Source organism: Dermacentor albipictus, chromosome 6 (assembly GCF_038994185.2).
Source record: "Dermacentor albipictus isolate Rhodes 1998 colony chromosome 6, USDA_Dalb.pri_finalv2, whole genome shotgun sequence".
NCBI lineage: Eukaryota > Metazoa > Arthropoda > Arachnida > Ixodida > Ixodidae > Dermacentor > Dermacentor albipictus.
The window spans coordinates 115,449,030-115,470,963 of NC_091826.1; the positions used below are offsets into that span (position 1 = coordinate 115,449,030).

The following is a 21,934-nucleotide window of genomic DNA, read 5'->3' on the forward strand; positions in this document are numbered from 1 at the left end:
AGAGTGGCCTATGTAAGCTATTCCAGAGGAAGGAGAAATTAAAATTGTCAGATAAGGCCTAAGTTAGAACACTCTAGACACACACACACACACAAATATATATATATATATATATATATATATATATATATATATATATATATATATATATATATATTGCGATGAAGTTTATTCTCGTTCACGACGTTGTGGAACGCTAGGCAAAACAAGGCACTGCAAGGGCTGTCCGAAGCACGGGGTCGCTCGAGATCACGGCACGGCCCTTCGTCTTCTTCTTCAGACGGCACATACACAGGGGCGCGTCTGCTTCATTACAATGCCCCGGGAGCTAAGCGTAGCCATCCTGGCGACTCAGGGCGCGGAGAAGATGAGCGGGTCGTAGTACGGTTTCAGGCGGTTGACATGTACTGTCTCTCGCCCACGACGACGCAGGTCTGGTGACACGGTGAGCGGCTCGACGATGTAGTTGACCGGTGAAGTGGCCTCGATTATACGGTATGGACCGTGATAACGCGCCAGGAGTTTGGAAGAAAGGGACGGAGTGCACGCGCCTCGTATGGGCTCCGTATATTTCAAACTCTTGTGGCCAAACAATCACCGCTGGACCCAAACTAACGTCGGAACCAGCTTCCGGAAGTGGTCCGCTACCGATCAAGACCAGTCCCGACGCCAGGGACCCAGGACGAGGGTTTCTACGACCACAAGATTGCTAACCCTAACAAGACCTTCAGCTGCTCCGTCTGGCCGAGAGACAGGTGCGCCGCAGCTACGAAGGTGCGCGGCGTCGCTGTCGCAGTCCTGGCTCCCGAGGACTTCGCCCAACGACTCGCACCCTCGTGAGATCAAGTAAGTGCAGCCCCTCCCCTCGTCATGGAGGTAGTAGAGGTTGAAGGCACGAAAATAGCCCCCGAAGAAGTTTCCGTTGAAGCAGGGTGGCTTGTCAGCCACCGTAAGCAACGACAGACTACGCAGGCATCATCCCTACTCATACACGGATCCCTCCATGCAACAGCAAGCGCACGTACCGAGAGTACCGAGCAGCCCGCACTACGCCGACGCGCACCACGGCAACCACGACTTCCGAAGAATGATATCAAGATCGTCATACGCCCAAGAGACGGTTTCAACGTGTCCAAACTAGGAGACGCCCAGATACGCGACTCAATACTAAAGATCACGGGCATTACAACCAAAGAAGCAGAGGACGACATTTACCGCTCATGCACGGATAATAATGTCATTGTAGTTAGCACGCCAATGATGTCTAACGCCGAAAAATACTGTCGCATCCGCAGTCTCCCCATCGGAGCAGTCCGCTACGCTGCCACAGCATACGTCACACCGCCGGAGGACACAGTCAAAGGAGTCATACATAACATCCCTTCATATGACACGGACGAAGACATTACCAACAGTCTCATTTACAAGAAGAACCCTACGATTCTGCAGGCCCGACGCATGGGCAAGACTAATTCAGTGCTCATCGTATTCGACGGAAAGCAAGTACCGTACCATGTCTACTACCGCGGAGCAGAATACAAATGCTATCTACATAAGAAGCGCATCGAGGTCTGCGACATTTGCGGGACCGTCGGCCACAGGGCCGATGTATGCCCCACTCCAACCCAGAAGAAATGCAAGAGCTGTGACACAGTAAATCCACCGGATGATCACCCCTGTCACCCTTGCTGCGCGCTCTGCGGCAAAGACCACCCGACTGGTGATAAGTCCTGCCATCGCCGCTTCCAGACACCACACCTCCTACTCCAACGACGATGGGAACGCCTACGACTGGGACAACAAGGAGCTGACCAGGAGATGGGGCCATCGACTTCTGCAAATGGAGACTCAGCTCTGCCAACACCGAAGTCAACACTACAACCGCAGGCTCCCGAACGCAGCAATCCACGAGGACGCAGTCGGTCTCGTGGACGCAGCTGCTCCCGAGGTCGCAGTCAGTCACAAGGACGCAGTCACTCTGGGAGCGGACCGGATTCAACACCGCCGCAGCAGCAAGGAAACACAAGCCTTAGAACGACCACAGTCAAAGTGCAAGACGCACCCCCCAAGGTAAGCTGGACCAGCATTGTCTCCCACACAGGTCACACCACACAACCTATAGCAACCCCAGTGAACACAGTTAGTGACGCTACCATGCACAGCTTCATGCAGGAGCTCCGATCCTTACGTGCTGAGATACAAGAACTCAAGACAGAAAATGCTAATCTCAAATCACAACTTGCAGACACACAACCCAAACATTTACCATCAAATGCAGACATCCTTGCTGTTCCTGCAATAGATTGCCGGCAAACCACCCAACAACCAACCTCGCACAAACGCAAAGCTCTCGAACCAATCTCAAATGCGGCAACACCAGCATACCCTTCAGAAGGAAATGTCAACTGTGAGGCCATCACTGAGCTGCAACAGCGGATAGAACGCAACCTGAACGAAGCAATAGATTGTAAGCTTGCCACATTGCTCGACGCCTCCATTGCAAAAGCTCTCGAACGCGCAATGGACAACCTCCTTACGGCGAAACTAGAAACGCTACTACTGCCCAGAATTGAGCAAGCCTTTGCGGCAAGAGAACAACAGCGACAGGAAAACATGGACGACACGCGCAAAGTGCTTCAAGACATGGTCGCAACTTTGGCTCAAAATCACAACACCCGTTTGACAGAATTGGAAAACACCCTACTCCGTCCCAGAGCAGGTCCCCTGAAGAAGCCGTACTCGCGTCCCGACAAAGATGGCTGCGAGTAATCCAGAACGTGTTACCTACTGCATTTGGCAGTGGAACTGCCGGGGCTTCCGGCGAAAGCGAGCACATTTGGAGCAATACATTACGTATCTCGCACCACATACTTCCCCTGATGTTATCGCATTACAAGAGACCGGAGAAGCGGCTAAGCTGTCGGGATACGCGGCATACACCGCAGTTTGCAATGATAACCGCAGGCCCCAAGTAACCACACTAGTTAAGCGAAACATTCCGGTTATACAGCATCACACAGGCATTGATACAGCAGCCCACATTTTTCTGGAGATCATCCCGTCTGCAAGGCGCAAGCAACAGAGCCTCTTCATCCTAAATGTGTACAGCAGCCCCAGAGAACAACATAGGTTTCTACGACTTTTCACCAAAGCAGATCAAGTAGCTAGGGGAGCCCCCCTGCTCATCGTAGGGGACCTAAACGCCCCTGCGGTGGCATGGGGATACCCAATGGACCGCCGCAAGGGAAGACAACTATGGCTTGACGGGCAGAATCTAGGTCTTACTCTTGTCACGGATCCAACTTCTCCCACTCGTATGGGAAACAGCGTTAGCAGAGATACTACTCCGGACTTGACATTCGCAAAACGAATTCCACAAGCAGACTGGATCAACACACAAGACAACTTGGGCAGTGACCACTATTTAATCCAAACAACAGTTCGAGCGGGCCCGCGAAAGCCTAAGGGTCGTGAACTCCACATAACGAACTGGGACGCTTTCCGGCAGGCCAGAGCCCTCACCTCTTTCTCGGGTACCCAACCCCCTTTCGAAGATTGGGTCGCATCCTTGCTGCAAGACGCGAGCAAAGCCACTAAATTGGTGCCTGAGGAAGCCAATCTGCAGGAGGCAGATAGCAAGTTACTGCATATGTGGGAAGCCCTCGCCAGTCTGCAACGCAGATACAAACGCAACAAGCTCAACCGAACGCTCAGGAAACGTATTAGCACTCTCACCCTTGAAATCGAAGACTACGCACAACAACTTACTCGTCAAAATTGGCACAGCACATGCGACAGCATGGAGCGGCAACCAAACCTGCCCAAAACGTGGAATATCCTCCGTTGCCTCCTCGATCCGGCTAACAGCAAGAATACACAACAGCACAACTTGCAAAAAATTATTCACACCCATTCTGGCACGGACGCACAAGTTCTTCAAGAATTGATAGACCGATACATAGGACCTCAACCTACTACACCCGCTCCACCATACACAGGCACCGATAACGACCACCTGGACGTGCCCATAGAAGCAGCAGAAGTACGTGAAGCCATCCTCGCACTCCGCCCTAACTCAGCCCCGGGACCTGATGGCATTACTAATAAAATGCTTCGCAACCTAGATGAGGATTCTATACTAGCCCTCACAGCTTATTTTAACGAATACTGGGAAACTGGAAACCTCCCCTCACAATGGAAAGAAGCCAAAATTATTATGATTCCCAAACCCGGGAAGCGCCTCCTACTCGAAAACCTCCGCCCTATCTCCCTGACTTCATGTGTCGGAAAAGTCCTCGAGCACGTCATCCTCACACGCTTACACAGACATATGAACGACAACGACCTCTTCCCCAATACCATGATTGGCTTCCGCCCGAAACTTTCTGCTCAAGATATCATGATTCAGCTCAAGCACCAAACTATCGATGGCGACAAAACCTCCAGGCTGGACACCAGAGCCATCTTGGGGCTAGACCTAACCAAGGCCTTCGATAACGTCACGCATGAGGCCATACTGAACCAACTGGCACAACTCCAGGTTGGCCATCGAACCTATAACTACGTAAAAAATTTTCTTACAGGTCGCACGGCCACCATTACCATTGGAGGGTTGCAGTCGCCAATTATTCACTTCGGCAGTAAAGGCACGCCGCAAGGTTCGGTTCTATCCCCTTTTCTGTTTAACGTGGCCTTGCTCGGACTACCGCCTGCATTAGCTAGCATCCCCAACCTCAAGCATAGCCTCTACGCAGACGATATCACCCTGTGGGTCACCGGGGGCAGCGACGGGGACATCCAAGACACGCTGCAGCAAGCCATCAACCAGGTCGTTGCATACGTAGAACCGCGCGGCCTGGCGTGTTCCCCACAGAAATCGGAGCTCCTTCTGTACAAGCCTAATTGGGGAGGTCGACGTCCAGACCCTCACCCACCCGAGATAGAACTCCACGTGCACCAGCAACGCATACCTACAGTACCTAGCATTCGTATCCTTGGCTTACGCATCCAACAAAACGGCAGAAACACGGAGATACTCAAGCAATTAGATAATCATGTACACCAAACCACTCGCCTCATTGCACGCATCGGAAATCGACATCATGGCATGAAGGAAAGCAACCTTATACGCCTGGTAACCGCCTACGCCTTGAGCAGGATCACCTATGTCGCCCCGTACCTTAGCCTCAATGCAACTGACAAGTCCAAACTCAATACGATGATCAAGAGGGCCTATAAACAAGCCCTACATCTTCCCATCACCACCTCTAACGAGAAACTGGACGCCCTAGGCATTCATAACACCATAGACGAGCTTATTGAAGCGCACCGTATTAGCCAATACGAACGACTTGCCAATTCCACCACGGGCTGGCACATTCTAGGCACCCTAGGCATAACCTACACCACCCAATTCGGACCAAAAGTACCCATCCCTCCAAACATTCGTGATCAGCTAGTTATCCCACCCATACCTCGCAATATGCACCCTGAACACAATCCGGAGCGACGTGCAGAAAGAGCTAAACAACTACAAAAGCGCTACGACCAAGCCGCTGACGTAACCTACGTGGACGCAGCAGACTACCCCAACCAAAACGCCATGGCGGTAGTCGCAGTCGCGGGTTCGCAGTACCACCTCTCCGCGGCCGCATCAATCTTCGCCACGCAACCCGAAGTAGGCGAAGAAACGGCCATCGCTTTAGCCTACGCGGCTACCAATGCACACTGCATCATCAGCGACTCAAAAACGGCCATTCGTAACTACGCAAGAGGACTTATAGCACCCCAAGCGCAAAAGATTCTCTCTGGCACTCCTCTCCCAAGGCAACGCCGCGTGCAGATCATCTGGGCCCCTGGTCACTCGGGTCTGGCTGGAAACGAAGCCGCCCACGATGCCGCCCGAGCTCTCGCACACCGGGCGCATCATCCTTCTCCTGCGTCTTCCGATCCCGACCAGCCCTCTGTTCTGCATCGCGGTCACGCGCGGGACCGAATGGTCACGTTCAGAGAAATTCTACTGCATTACCGCAGAGAGCGGTTACGCTACCCCCCAGCACACAAAACACTGACTAAGTCTCAATCCACCACTTCGCGACTCCTTCAGACACGAACTTTTCCGAACCCCGTGCTTTACAGCCGCATGTACCCCGATGCATACTCACCACTCTGCAAAGCGTGCAAAGCCCGCGCCGACCTCAATCATATTATTTGGCAATGCCCCAAAGCCTCACCCACCAACACCTCCCGCACTAACACACGCATCATTAGTACGGCCGAGCAGTGGGAGACATTGCTGCTCAGCTTGGACCCAGAGGAGCAGCTCTGGGCCGTCCGGATGGCCGAAGACGCCGCCAGGAAGCAAGAACTGGCCGCCGTCTGAGGAAGGGGGGGATTGGGGGTTAGCCTCCCGACCCCCGCCACCCCTTAACCCCATCAAGGACACAATAAAGTTTTATCTCTCTCTCTCTTGGAAGAAAGGCCAGGAATGTTGGCTGGTATCCAAAGCCACACAAGTGAACCAGGAACAAAGTTGGGCGTTGGTTGATGAGCACGGTCATGTCTTGTCTTTTGACGTTCTTGAGTCTCACTAGTCAGGGCACGTGCCAGCTGACGGCAATCTTCAGCATATTTGGCGACTTCGGAAAGCGGAGTATACTCTGTAGCGTCAGGTTGGTACGGCAGTATGGTGTCCAAAGGGCATGATGGCTCACGGCCATACACAAGGAAAAAGGGGGAAAAGCCGGTGGTCGCTTGCGTCGCGGTGTTGTATGCGAACGTAACAAAGGGGAGTACGGTGTCCCAGTTGGAGTGGTCGGATGAAATATACATCCGCAACATGTCGCCAAGTGTGCGATTGAAGCGCTCGGTAAGACCGTTGGTTTGGGGATGGTACGCGGTCGATTTGCGATGAATTATCCTGCACTCAGCGAGGAGCGCTTGGATGCCCTCCGACAGGAAGACACGGCCCCTATCACTCAGTAATTCTCGGGGAGCACCGTGGCGAAGGACAAAATTGCGAAGGATGAAAAAACCAACGTCACGGGCGGTCGCTGCTGGCAGTGCTGCAGTCTCAGCGTAGCGAGTAAGGTGATCTACGCCGACAATAATCCACCGATTTCCACGCCCGCTGCATGGAAACGGGCCGTAGAGGTCGATGCCGACGCGGTCGAACGGACGAGACGGGCATGGCAGCGGCTGCAACGGTCCTGTGAAACGCTGTGTAGGTGTTTTGCTTTGTTGGCATGTAGTGCAAGACTGAATGTACTTTTGCACAAAGTTGTACATGCCTCTCCAATAATAGCGCTGACGCAACCTTGTGTAAGTTTTGAGGACGCCGGCATGAGCGCTTAGGGGGTCAGCGTGAAAAGACGCGCAGACGTCAGAGCGCATATGACGAGGTATAGCGAGGAGCCATTTGCGTCCGTCGGGCATGTAGTTTCGGCGATATAGAATGTTGTCCCGCACTGAGAAGTGGGTTGCTTGGCGACGCAATGCTCGTGTCGAAGGGACATCAGACGGAGCAGCAAGGTAGTCGAGTAACATTGCAAGGGATGGGTCCTTGCGCTGCTCTGTGAGCATGTCAGGGATGGTGAACGGTGACAGGGTGGACGAGGAAGCTGACAACGACGCCAAATCAGGCGTCAGTGGGGAGCGAGAGAGCGCATCAGCGTCGGAGTGCTTGCGACCAGAGCGGTACATGACGCGGATGTCGTACTCTTGCAAGCGAAGCGCCCAACGTCCCAAGCGTCCAGACGGGTCTTTCAAGGAAGAAAGCCAACAAAGGGCATGGTGGTCAGTAACAACGGCGAAAGAACGGCCGTAAAGGTATGGGCGAAACTTGCTTAATGCCCAGATGATCGCTAGACACTCCTTTTCTGTGACGGAGTAATTTAATTCTGCTTTCTTTAGAGTACGGCTCGCATAAGCGACGACGTATTCATCATAGCCAGCTTTCCGTTGCGCTAAGACCGCGCCAAGGCCAACTCCGCTGGCGTCAGTATGGACTTCCGTGGGAGCATCAGGGTCGTAGTGGCGAAGAATCGGTGGTGAGGTCAACAAGTGGCGCACTTGCTGAAATGCTGCATCACATTCAGGTGACCATGCTGCTATGCCGTTACTGGCGGAAAGTAAACTTGTCAAAGGCGCCATGATGGATGCGAAATTGCGTACGAAGCGACGAAAATAAGAACATAAGCCAATAAAACTTCGGAGGGTTTTGATAGACGTGGGCCTTGGGAACTCTGCAACAGCGCGGAGCTTGTCTGGATCCGGGAGGACGCCGTCTTTTGAGATAACGTGACCCAATATGGTTAGCTTGCTTGCAGCAAAGCGGCACTTTTTGAGGTTAAGCTGTAGACCGGCAGAGGCGAGACAGGTCAGAATGTCATGCAGTCGAGCGAGGTGCGTCGGAAAATCGGTTGAGAAGACGACGATGTCGTCGAGGTAACATAAACAGGTCTTCCATTTGTGGCCACGAAGGATGGTGTCGATCATACGCTCAAAAGTAGCAGGCGCGTTGCACAACCCGAAGGGCATGACGTTAAATTCGTAGAGGCCATCGGGTGTAACGAATGCGGTTTTCGGACGGTCAGGCTTGGCCATGGGAACTTGCCAGTACCCGGAGCGCAGATCCAAGGAACTGAAGTATTCTGCGCCTTGTAAACAGTCGAGAGCGTCATCGATTCGAGGCAGAGGATAAACGTCTTTCCTCGTTATCTTGTTTAGGCGTCTGTAGTCGACACAAAAGCGAATGGAGCCATCTTTTTTCCTCACCAATACGACAGGTGAAGACCAAGGACTTTGAGAGGGACGGATGACTTTACGTTGGAGCATGTCGTCCACGTGCTCCGTGATGATTCGGCGCTCTTCGGCAGAGACACGATACGGGCGCTGTCGCAAGGGGGAGTGGGAACCAGTGTCGATGATGTGAGAAACACCGGTGGCACGGCCCAGTGACGTCTGATGACAGTCGAAAGAAGAGACAAACTTGTGAAGGAGAGCGAGAAGTTGGCGGCGATGAGATGGGGAAAGTGCAGGGTCGATGGCTTTGTCAAAACCCACTGAAGGTGATGAGCCGGAGACCGAAGCGATGGCGTCAAGGTGACGGAGGGAGGCGGCAGGAACATCGAAGTCGTCGACGTAGTCGACCGCTTGAAAGTATCCTACCGTCTCTCCACGCAGTAGGCTGATCGGGTACTGGTAGTAGTTGGTGACCAGCATCACAGTTGAGCCAGAGGTTACAGTAAGCACGGCAAACGGAAGAACAATGCCCTTGCGTTGAGCAAACACATCGGACGGCGTGAACACTACGGTGGCGTCAGATGCGGAATCAGACGACAAGACAACAGCCATCGACGACTCAGGAGGTACGGTTGTGTCGGCATCAACAGTGAGTTTGTCGGCAAAGTGAGGAGAGCTGGTCGGCAGTGATTCACATAGTGGTAAAAGCGACACTTCTGCACGTGAACAGTCAATGACAGCATGATGACGTGACAGGAAATCCCAACCAATGATGAGGTCGTGAGAGCACGATGGTAGCACGAAACACTCGATTATGTACAGAACGTCGTTGATGACGACACGGGCCGTGCATACAGCTGAAGGGTGGATTCGCTGCGCGCTGGCAGTGGCGAGCACTAGGCCAGAGCGAGCTGTAGTCACTTTTCGTAGCTTGCGGCAAAGGCCCTCGTGAATGACGGAAACGGCTGCTCCGGTATCGACTAGTGCCACTGCTGGTACTCCCTCTACAAAAACGGTAATTACATTTTGCGGCGAAGATTGAGGTCTTGAGAAAATCGACGTATTTGCAGTTCTTGCCTCAGGAACTGCAGCAGTCAGTTTCCCTCTTCAGTGGGAACTCGACGACGCAGGGGCGAAATCGAACGCCGACGAGGGGAAGGGGAACGCCGAGTTTCCAACCGGCGATCAGTGTCGAGACGTCGCGGTGATAATGGAGGCGTGGCGGCGTATTGTGGTGCGTAGCGGGGCCTGTCAAAGCTGGTACACGCAGTTGAGGCGCGGCGGCGACAGAAGCGTGCCACATGGCCAGCAATGCCGCAGGCGAAGCAGATAGGCCGGTTGTCTTGAGTGCGCCACGTCTCGGTGGGACGAAAAAAGTGTGGTGACGGTCGGGCAACTTGAAATGAAGCCGGATTCATGGGCGATGGAAAGGAAGCGGTCTGCGCAGGTGGCCGTGCAACCACGGCTGCATAACTGAGCGGCAGCGACGTAGGGTGGTTGGCAAAGTTGGTATGGGCCAGCGGCACACTCATAGGGTTGGGTGGGGGGGTTGTAGGAGCTGCAGGAAGCGCTTCAGATATGTGATTTCGGATGGCTTCCTGCAGCGTTGGAGGCAAAGCTGCCGTAGGTGCGTCACTGTGAGGCAGCAGCGAGAGCTGCCTGGCCACCTCTTCACGGATAAAATCTTTGATATGCTGCGAGAGGGTCGAGTTGGTGAATTCGGTAGAAACCGCGATGCTGGAGACGGAATCGGCGTGCTGGATGTTCTGGCGGGCGATGGAACGTTGGCGGCGCAGCTCGTCAAAGCTCTGGCAGAGGTTAATGAGGACGGATACGCTAGTTGGGCTTTTGGCCAGCAACATCTGGAATGCGCTGTCCTCGATGCCCTTGAGGATGTGTTTGATCTTGTCATCCTCTGACATGCTGGGATTGACCCGCTTGCACAAATCGAGAACATCCTCGATGTAGCTGGGGAATGTTTCTCCAGGCTGCTGTGCGCGCTGGCGTAGACGCTGTTCAGCGCGTAGCGTACGCACAGCTGGGCGATCAAACACTTCGGCAAACAGAGTCTTAAAGGCGGACCAGCTTGTAAAGTCTGATTCGTGGTTGAAGAACCAAAGTTTGGCTACGTCGGCGAGGTAGAATGGCACGTTGGTCAGCTTAGACTGGTCATCCCATCGGTTATGGGCACTTACACGTTCGTACGATGAGAGCCAGTCTTCCACGTCGTGTGCGGCGGTCCCACTGAAAATGGGTGGGTCGCGCTGACGAGGGACGCCGGCGCAGATGACAGTGGCAGCCGGTGGGGCGGGCAACGAGGTGGCGGGATCAGGCATAGTGGAAGGCGATCTTGTGGGCAGGGTTCGAGTGCGGAGCTCCAGGACGAGGCGAAGGATCTCAGCAACCTCCACCAAATGCGATGAAGTTTATTCTCGTTCACGACGTTGTGGAACGCTAGGCAAAACAAGGCACTGCAAGGGCTGTCCGAAGCACGGGGTCGCTCGAGATCACGGCACGGCCCTTCGTCTTCCTCTTCAGACGGCACATACACAGGGGCGCGTCTGCTTCATTACAATATATATATATATATATATATTATATATATATCATCATCATCATCATCAGCCTGGTTGCGCCCACTGCAGGGCAAAGGCCTCTCCCATGCTTCTCCAACAACCCCGGTCATGTACTAATTGTGGCCATGCCGTGCCTGCAAACTTCTTAATCTCATCCGCCCACCTAACTTTCTGCCGCCCCCTGCTACGCTTCCCTTCACTTGGGATCCAGTCCGTAACCCTTAATGACCATCGGTTATCTTCCCTCCTCACTACATGTCCTGCCCATGCCCATTTCTTTTTCTTGATTTCAACTAAGATGTCATTAACTCGCGTTTGTTCCCTCACCCAATCTGCTCTTTTCTTATCCCTTAACGTTACACCTATCATTCTTCTTTCCATAGCTCGTTGTGTCGTCCTCAATTTGAGTAGAACCCTTTTCGTAAGCCTCCAGGTTTCTGCCCCGTAGGTGAGTACTGGTAAGACACAGCTATTATATACTTTTCTCTTGAGGGATAATGGCAACCTGCTGTTCATGATTTGGGAATGCCTGCCAAACGCACCCCAGCCCATTCTTATTCTTCTCATTATTTCTGTCTCATGATCCGGATCCGCCGTCACTACCTGCCCTAAGTAGATGTATTCCCTTACGACTTCCAGTGCCTCGCTGCCTATCGTAAATTGCTGTTCTCTCCCGAGACTGTTAAGCATTACTTTAGTTTTCTGCAGATTAATTTTCAGACCCTCCCTTCTGCTTTGCCTCTCCAGGTCAGTGAGCATGCATTGCAATTGGTCGCCTGAGTTACTAAGCAAGGCAATATCATCAGCGAATCGCAAGTTACTAAGGTATTCTCCATTAACTTTTATCCCCAATTCTTCCCAATCCAAGTCTCTGAATACCTCCTGTAAACACGCTGTGAATAGCATTGGAGATATCGTATCTCCCTGTCTGACGCCTTTCTTTATTGGGATTTTTTTGCTTGCTTTATGGAGGACTACGGTGGCTGTGGAGCCGCTATAGATATCTTCCAGTATTTTTGCATAGGGCTCATCTACACCCTGATTCCGTAATGCCTCCATGACTGCTGAGGTTTCGACTGAATCAAACGCTTTCTCGTAATCAATGAAAGCTATATATAAGGGTTGGTTATATTCTGCACATTTCTCTATCACTTGATTGATAGTGTGAATATGGTCTATTGTTGAGTAGCCTTTACGGAATCCTGCCTGGTCCTTTGGTTGACAGAAGTCTAAGGCGTTCCTGATTCTATTTGCAATTACCTTAGTAAATACTTTGTAGGCAACCGACAGTAAGCTGATCGGTCTATAATTTTTCAAGTCTTTGGCGTCCCCTTTCTTATGGATTAGGATTATGTTAGCGTTCTGCCATGATTCCGGTACGCTCGAGCTCATGAGGCATTGCGTATACAGGGTGGCCAGTTTCTCTAGAACAATCTGTCCACCATCCTTCAACAAATCTGCTGTTACCTGATCCTCCCCAGCTGCCTTCCCCCTTTGCATATCTCCTAAGGCTTTCTTTACTTCTTCCGGCGTTACCTTCGGGATTTCGAATTCCTCTAGACTATTTTCTCTTCCATTATCGTCGTGGGTGGCACTGGTACTGTATAAATCTCTATAGAACTCCTCAGCCACTTGAACTATCTCATCCATATTAGTAATGATATTGCCGGCTTTGTCTCTTAACGCATACATCTGATTCTTGCCAATTCCTAGTTTCTTCTCCACTGTTTTTAGGCTTCCTCCGTTCCTGGGAGCATGTTCAATTCTATCCATACTATACTTCCTTATGTCAGCTGTCTTGCGCTTGTTGATTAACTTCGAAAGTTCTACCAGTTCTATTCTAGCTGTAGGGTTAGATGCTTTCATACATTGGCGTTTCTTGATCAAATCTTTCGTCTCCTGCGATAGTTTGCTGGTATCCTGCCTAACGGAGTTACCACCGACTTCCGTTGCACACTCCTTAGTGATGCCCACAAGATTGTCGTTCATTGCTTCAACACTAAGGTCCTCTTCCTGAGTTAAAGCTGAATACCTGTTCTGTAGCTTAATCTGGAATTCCTCTATTTTCCCTCTTACCGCTAACTCATTAATCGGCTTCTTATGTACCAGTTTCTTCCGTTCCCTCCTCAGGTCTAGGCTAATTCGAGTTCTTACCATCCTGTGGTCACTGCAGCGCACCTTGCCGAGCACGTCCACATCTTGTATGATGCCAGAGTTAGCGCAGAGTATGAAGTCTATTTCATTTCTAGTCTCGCCGTTCGGGCTCCTCCACGTCCACTTTCGGCTATCCCGCTTGCGGAAGAAGGTATTCATTATCCTCATATTATTCTGTTCCGCAAACTCTACTAATAACTCTCCCCTGCTATTCCTAGTGCCTATGCCATATTCGCCCACTGCCTTGTCTCCAGCCTGCTTCTTGCCTACCTTGGCATTAAAGTCGCCCATCAGTGTAGTGTATTTAGTTTTCACTCTACCCATCGCCGATTCCACGTCTTCATAGAAGCTTTCGACTTCCTGGTCATCATGATTGGATGTAGGGGCGTAGACCTGTACAATCTTCATTTTGTACCTCTTATTAAGTTTCACAACAAGGCCTGCCACCCTCTCGTTAATGCTATAGAATTCCTGTATGTTACCAGCTATATTCTTATTAACCAGGAATCCGACTCCCAGTTCTCTTCTCTCCGCTAAGCCCCGGTAGCACAGGACGTGCCCGCTATTTAGCACTGTATATGCTTCCTTTGGCCTCCTAACTTCACTGAGCCCTATTATATCCCATTTACTGCCCTCTAATTCCTCCAATAGCACTGCTAGACTCGCCTCACTAGATAACGTTCTAGCGTTAAACGTTGCCAGGTTCATATTCCAATGGCGGCCTGTATATATATATATATATATATATATATATATATATATATATATATATATATATATATATATATATATATATATATATATATATATATATATATATACACACACACACACACACCTTCAGGTAGCATATGTGGTTTTATTGACCAGTTGCCTTCACCCAAAGAGATCACGTTCTCGTGGCGCCTGCGGCAAAAAGGACGTTCCACGTCCGCCACCAAGGTCTGTGAGTGGTGGCGCTGGTTAACACTCCCAGGGTTCTACTAGGACGCATAAATGCCCAAGAAAGTGTACGGGGAAACGGTGCCGCGGTGGCTCAGTTGGCAGAGCATCGCACGCGAAATGCGAAGGTTGTGGGTTCGGTTCCTACCTGCGGCAAGTCATTTTTTCATCCACTTTAATTTCCATTAATTTATCGTTTCTTTATTTCATTTATTAAGCCCAAGTAATTTTCCCCTATGTTGTCCTTGGTGTCAATGTTTGTTGGCTTCTCATGATATGACTAATAAAAATCGGGCCCATCTGCTAACCACCTTTCTTCTCGTTTATATATATATATATATATATATATATATATATATATATATATATTACACGAGAAGAAAAGGGGGTTAACCGAGGGTCCCGATGTTTATTTATATAACCAGAAGCCAACAAACACTGACATCAAGGACAACATACGGGAAATTACTTGAGCTCAATAAATGAAATAAAGAAACGACAACTTCATGGAAATGAAAGTGGATGAAAAACAACTTGCCGCAGGTGGCGAACGAACCCACCTGCGAAAGTTGTGGGATGTTTATTTACAGATTTTTAGTTACAGGGTGAAACGAGGTCCAAAAGGAAGCCACAGGCAAGGCCCAGCCAGCGCAGAGCACCTCGAGATCACGCGCGCGCACTCTCCTTCTTCTTTCTCTTCCTCACTCACGCAGTGCTGCGACATTTCCCCCGGGGGCCGACGAAGCTCGCTGAGCGAGTTAAAGGGACTTGTGATGGTACTGCTCGAGTCTGGCTACGTGAACAAATTGCGTCGCACGTGAAAGCCGATTAATGGCCGTCACTTTGGCGACGACACAGTTCACATCACTCAAGCGAGTAAGTATAACGAATGGTCCAGTTTAAGTGGCGAGAAATTTGCAGTGCAATCCGTTTTTCTTTTTTTGCGAACAGGTGTCCGCAACCAAACACAGAGAGTCACTGATAGTAACACAGAGTCACTGATAGTAAACCTGACAGGGATATGCCGCGCATCGTAGCGAATCTTGCTGTTGCCTTGTGAGGACAACGTCCTAAGATGCGCCAGTCGGCGTGCCTCTTCAGCACGACACAGAGTTTAGGCAATTGAAGGATCTTCTTCACGTGACAAAGGTAAAATAGTGTCCAGAAAGCTCTGGGGAGCGCGTGCGTACAGCAAAAAGAACGGCGCATATCCAGCAACTTCGTGCTTGGTACTATCGTACGCGTACGTTACAAAAGGTAAGACGGCGTCCCAATTTTTGAGGTCAGCAGCGACATACATTGATAATATGTGTGTAAGGGTTCGATTCGTCCGCTCCGTGAGGCCATTGGTTTGTGGTTGTTAAGCAGTGGAATGACGATATGCAGATCCAGCAAGCCGTAAAGGTTCTTCAACAACGTCGGCGGTGAATTACCGTCCATGGTCACCGATCACAACCCGTGGACCACTGTGACGGAGTATGACGTCATGCAACAAAAATGAAGAGACAGTTGTTGCAGCGGAAGATGGAAGTGCCGCCGTTTCCGTGTAGCGAGTGCGGTAATCTACGCATACCAGCGCATCACGCATCTACGCATCCAGCGGTAGCCACCTGACGTTTTGGGAGCGGGCCGAGCAAGTCGCTGCCGACTTTTTCAAAAGGTAATGGCGGTGGCCTAACTGGTTGCGGATAGCCTGCTGGAGCCGTAGTCGTTTGCTTGTGCCGCTGGCAAACAGTACAGCTGGCGACATACTGCTTCGTTGTCTTCCAGGGCTTATGCCACAAGAATCCCTGGCGCAGTCGGCGTAGTGTGCGTGCGAAGCCAAGGTGCCCGGACGTGATATCGTCATGCATGAAACGAAGGACGGCAGGGCGAAGGTTTTCGGGCACAACTAGAAGCAAATGAGGACCATCAACCGTGTTTTTTTTTTTGTATAGCAAACCATTACGATAAGTAAATGGTGTTGTTCCTGCTGGCTCACGTGCAGCTGCCCGTAGAGATTTCAAGGTAGGGTCGTAACGTTGCTCACTGTCGAAGGTACGCAGATCTGGAAAGTCGGGAGAGATGGAAACTATAGGTAGTCATCGAAGTCATCATCGTCAGCTCTAGAGTGCGGCGAAGGGAGACGGGATAGGTAATCAGCATATATGTGACATCGTCCGCTCTTGTAGTTGACGGAAAAGTTGTACTCTTGAAGGTGGAAAGCCCAACGGGCCAACCGGCCAGACGGGTCACGCAGCCCAACGAGCCAACAGAGTGAATGATGGTCAGTCACTATCGTGAATGTGCGGTCGTGTAGATACGGACGGAACTTCTTAACGGTGAAGACGACTGCTAGACACTTGAGTTCAGTAACGGTGCAGTTTTCCTCCGATTTTACAAGTGTCTGACTAGCATATGCAATGACTTCCAGACAGCCACCGCAGATCTGAACAAGCACAGCGCCAACACCACTGGCGTCAGTATGCAGTTCAGTTGACACCTCCGCATCAAAATGCCGCAGAACCGGTCCAGAAGTCAACAAATATTTCAGCTGTTGAAACGCCGCTTCGCTATCAGCAGTTCACAAGTATGTCTTTGTCGACCAGAAAGCCAAGTATGAGGGCTTGACGGTCATCAAAATGACATTTCTTCGAGTTTATAATAACACCAGCTTGCTGGATACAGTCAAGAAGGACCGACAGGCGCTGAATGTGCTCGTGAAATGCCCGGCCGTAGATAATGACATCGTCTGAATAGCACATGCAAATTTCCCATTTGAGTCCGCAGAGCACGGTATCTAAGAATCGTTCGAATGTCGCTGGAGCGTTGAATAAGTCAAAAAGCATAACGTTGAACTCAAAAGACCGTCAGGTGTCACGAAGGCTGTCTTTTCCTTGTCTGAGGGGTGCGCGGTAATTTGCCAATATCTTGACCGTAAATCAATAGAAGAGAAATACAACGCGGAGTGGAGGCAGTCGAAGGCGTCGTGTATTCGTGGTAGGGGGTACACGTCTTTCTTTGTTACTTTGTTTAGGAGGCGATAGTGCACAAAAAATCTCCATGAGTTGTCTTTTTTCTTGACTAGGATCAGAGGAGCAGTGCAGGGGCTACATGATTCCTGGATCACTCCTTTCCGTAACATTTCTTCGACCTGCTCGGCGATGACTTTTCTCTCTGAATGTGAAACGGGATTAGGCTTCTGACTAATTGGCGTCGCTTGCCCTGCATGGACGCGGTGTCGCATACGAGACGACGGTGGTGCATGGGATGCTCGTTGCTCTTGAGCAAAATCAAACATTGTGGCGTAGCGAGCGAGCACTCCTTGAAGCGGACGCTGCTCACTAGAAGACAGCGACTTGTTAATCACGCGCTTGAAGTCAGCAGAGTTGTCATGGCTGCAATAGGGGTTGGACTTTTTTCTTCGGCAGTTGGCATTTCGACCGTTCCGACGCTGACAGTGGCTCGTTCGTCAAAACTTGCCAGCTTAAGTCCTAGCGGCAATGTTATGGATTGCCTTGAAAGGTTCATTGTCCACAAGCGAGTACAACCATCAGTGGCGACAGCGAGGGGGCGATCGACTATCACATTTTTCTCGAGTGCGTTGTTATATTAAGGCTCGGCTAAACCACAACAAGAAGCCGTACGAGGGCGAGAAGTGTTGACAGGTGCAAAGATTGCAGTCTCAGGGGGCAAACACACAACTTGCGACCCGGAGAGAACGGCCGCGGCATCACTGGTGTTATCAGCCATTGAAGTTCGCGCGTTGCGGCGAAGAGAAATCGCTCCAGCACGGCAATCCAATGTTGACCTCCACTACCGCAAGAAATCAATCCCTAAAATAAGGTCATGCGTTGTACGTGCAAGCACAGTAAATTCACTTCGGAATGCCTGGTCCCCTATCATAACTGAAACAGAACAGACCCCAAGTGGGCGTAACATCTTTCCGCCAACTCCATGAAAGGTAGCGTTCCGATCCCAAGAAAACAAAACTTTTGGTCCAAGACAATTTTTGAAGGACTTGCTCACAACAAACTGCAGCCCCTGTATCAACTAAAGCAAAATCATTCACAATTCTAACTGAAACACACACGTTGTTTTTAAACAAACGCCGTGTGGCGTTTCCTAAGCTTGTGAGCGTATTATCGCCTTTTCATGGAAAACCTCTCAGTTAGCGAACCCCTGACTCGCCTTACAAGAGCTGACACACCATTTGCGTGGACGAGTGAGCAATAAACGGCCTTCGCTGAACTACGTCAACGCATGCAGTCAGCACCCGTCCTGGCACATTTTGACAACGACACTGACACCGAGGTGCATACTGACGCCAGTAACATCTGTCTTGGCGCAGTACTCGTCCAACGTGAAGACGGCATTGAAAGAGTAATAGCTTATGCTAGCCACTCGCTGCCTCGTGCTGAGGTGAACTATTCTACCACAGAAAAAGAGAGCATGCGGTTGTGTGGGCGATCACGAAGTTTCGCCTTACGTCTACGGCCGTCCTTTCAAAATGGTGATAGGCCACCATGCCCTGTGTTGGTTGGAAAAATACATGATCCTTCAGAACGACTGGCAAGGTGGAGCTTGAGGCTACAGGAATTTGACGTCACTATCGTTTATAAGTTTGGCCGCAAGCACGAAGGCGCTGACGTACTGTCCCGTGCACCCGCCGAATCTCTCAATCGAGAGTCAGAGGACGATGACGGCTTCCTGGGCGCCATTACTGCATCAGACTTGATAAGATGGCAGCGTGACGACGATGAAATTCGACCTATCATCGACCACTTAGAGGGCAGGCCAACAACCATTCCACGCCATCTATGTCGCATATTGACGTTTTTCTGTATACGCGACAACGTGCTTTACAAGAAAAACGCCCGTTCGAATGACCGAGTCTACCTCCTGGTGGCCCAAAAGACTTGCGGGATGGCATCCTTCTCGCTTGCCATGACGAGCCGACATCCGGCCACTTAGGCTCTTCACGAACGCTTGCCAGAGTGCGCGAGATGTATTACTGGCCCGGGCTTTCGGCCAGCGTCAAACAGTATGTTAGAGGCTGTCGTGAATGTCAGCGGTGAAAGTCACCACCCATGAAGCCCGCCGGGTTGTTGCAACCTATAGAACCACCTCATAAGCCATTCGACCAAGTCGGCTTGGACATTCTTGGGCCTTTTCTACTCTCGACCGACGGCAACAAGTGGGTGATTGTCGCGACTGACTATTTCACCCGCTATGCCGAGAGGGAGGCGCGCCCACGAGCCCAGGTTTCTGAGGTCGCGCAGTTCTTCATGTGCCACACTGTACTGCGCCATGGTGCCCCGTCCACTGTAATCACAGACAGAGGGAGGGCGCTCACAGCATAACTCATGCACGACATTTTTCAGTTGAGCAACACTAGGAATCGAAAGACAACTGCTTACCATCCGCAGTCCAACGGACTTACGGAGCGACTAAACAAGACCATCACGGACGTGATCTCTGTCTATATTGACGTTCAGCACAAAACATGGGATCATATTTTACCGTACGTGACCTTCGCGTACAATACCGCCGTACAAGAAACCATGCGCTTTACACTGCTTCATCGTCTTGGCACTGCCGTGCCAAGACGACGAGCGCCTAACTACTTACGCCGAAGAATTTGCTCAGCGCGCTGAGGAAGCTCGCCAGCCTGCGCGGCAGCACATCGGTCAGCAGCAGCACGCAGATGCACAGCGTTATAACATCCGCCACAGACAAGTATGCTACAACCTCGGCGACCAAGTGTGGGTGTGGACTCCCGTTCGCCACCGTGGCCTTAGTGAAAAGTTGCTCAGCCGATATTTTGGCCCATACAAAGTGCTGCGCCGCATTAGCGACCTGAACTACGAAGTCATTCCGGACAGTGCTGCTCAAACAAAGCGTAGACAACAACCTAGCCCTGACATCGGTCACGTCGTACGCATGAAGCCATACGTTGCGCGTTCGTGATAATTACTTTTTGGTCATTTATTTATTTCCTATATTTGTGTTCATATTTGCAGCTAATGCGGTTACCTCTCCGGTTTTTGAGAATCTGCATGTCACGCGTCACCGCTGCTGTACTTGTGGCTTTCCTGTCGCTGTGACTGTGTTCTTTGCGCAAGCATCTGCCTTTACCATGTTCCTTTGGCCCCTCTTTTTCTTACGCCACTTCTTCACCATCGAGCCGATTCTCTTTTCGAGGGAGGGAGAAAATGCCACCTGCAGTAGTGGGCACAGTGCAAGAGAAGAGACAAGAACAAGAAGGAAGAAGCGCGCGTGCTACCCCCGCCTGCTCGATAGCCAGGTCCCACGCACTGCCGTTTTTCGGGAGCCAGCTGGCTGCACTAACTCCTCTTGAAGACACATAAATATCTATCTATCTATCTATCTATATATATATATATATATATATATATATATATATATATATATATATATATATATATATATATATATATATATATATATATATATATATATATACCGAAACAAGTGAAGGCGCATGTAGGAAAACCAAAACAAACATAATTTCAACGTTTCAAACGGGGTCAGATCTTCATCAAGAAGAGGGCGACTGCCGGAGCGACAACACTGCCTTGCATTTATACGTGTGTGTGTGTGTGTGTGTGTGTGTGTGCGTGTGTGTGTGTGCGTGTGTGTGTGTGTGTGTGTGTGTGTGTGTGTGTGTGTGTGTGTGTGTGTGTGTGTGTGTGTGTGTGTGTGTGTGTGTGTGTGTGTGTGTGTGTGTGTGTGTGTGTGTGTGTGTGTAAAGCGAGAGCCTATCCTTATAAACGCCTCGCGTGCTCTTCCAGTATTCCTTCTCGTTTCCCCGCTCTTCTACCCCACGCGGTTCACAGGCCTGTGTCTTTCGTTTTTGCACTCGGCCACCCTGCAAGTTCGATTACATTTTTAAAGCGCCTAACTTTCTTCTGCTTTTTCGCGCGTTTACGCGGTCGGACCGTCGATGCCAAGGATTCTGATGCAACCGAGTTGCGCGCCGTGTTCATCGCCGAGCTATTGTAGCACTATGAGGGCGTTTGACATTTGAGATGCTACGATGGCGCGCTCAAGAAGGACAGCCCTCCTATCGCCACCTTGTCTGTCTGCGGTGGCTGCGGCAAAGGAGGATGGCAGTCGTCTTCCACGCCGGAGCTCGCACCATTGGAGGCTACACACACACGACTAATCGGCAGATATGTAGGAGCACTTATACTACTGCTACAGGTGTGCTAGTTAGCGGCTGTGTTCTCTACGGAACTACACAATGAAACAACAAAACCTTTTAAATATTCTCGCCTCAAGAAACACACGTCTTTACGCTGATCATTCCTTTATTAAAGAGAATAACTTTTTAGAGCTGTTCGGCTATTCGTTTACAATAACAATATTCGCCCAAGCTTTCTGCAGAATTTTTTTGCATAAATTTTTACCAAATGTTTACAACTCCTGGAATCAGGTCAGTGGCATGTGTCCAATGAAAGACGGCAGCTGTATGCGGAGGAATCGGCTCAAATGGCGAACAACAAAACAACAGTTCC

At 50.6% G+C, this 21,934-nt stretch overlaps 2 protein-coding genes across 6 annotated transcripts in view; one reads left to right on the forward strand and one right to left on the reverse strand.

The window, feature by feature from the left end:
• Window positions 1–21,934, reverse strand: part of LOC135908321 (uncharacterized) — a 129,636-nt gene that overhangs the window by 75,932 nt on the left and 31,770 nt on the right. The gene's annotated exons all lie outside the window — the stretch shown is intronic.
• Window positions 173–4,412, forward strand: LOC135908306 (uncharacterized). Its single transcript, XM_065440059.2, has one exon. It carries the CDS (start codon window positions 871–873, stop codon window positions 2,767–2,769), a length of 1,899 nt encoding a protein of 632 aa, XP_065296131.1. The 5' UTR covers window positions 173–870; the 3' UTR covers window positions 2,770–4,412.

Bases quoted from the DNA above. Each gene is read 5' to 3' on its own strand.
- LOC135908306 (XM_065440059.2), top strand. From the start codon at position 871: ATGGAGGTAGTAGAGGTTGAAGGCACGAAAATAGCCCCCGAAGAAGTT.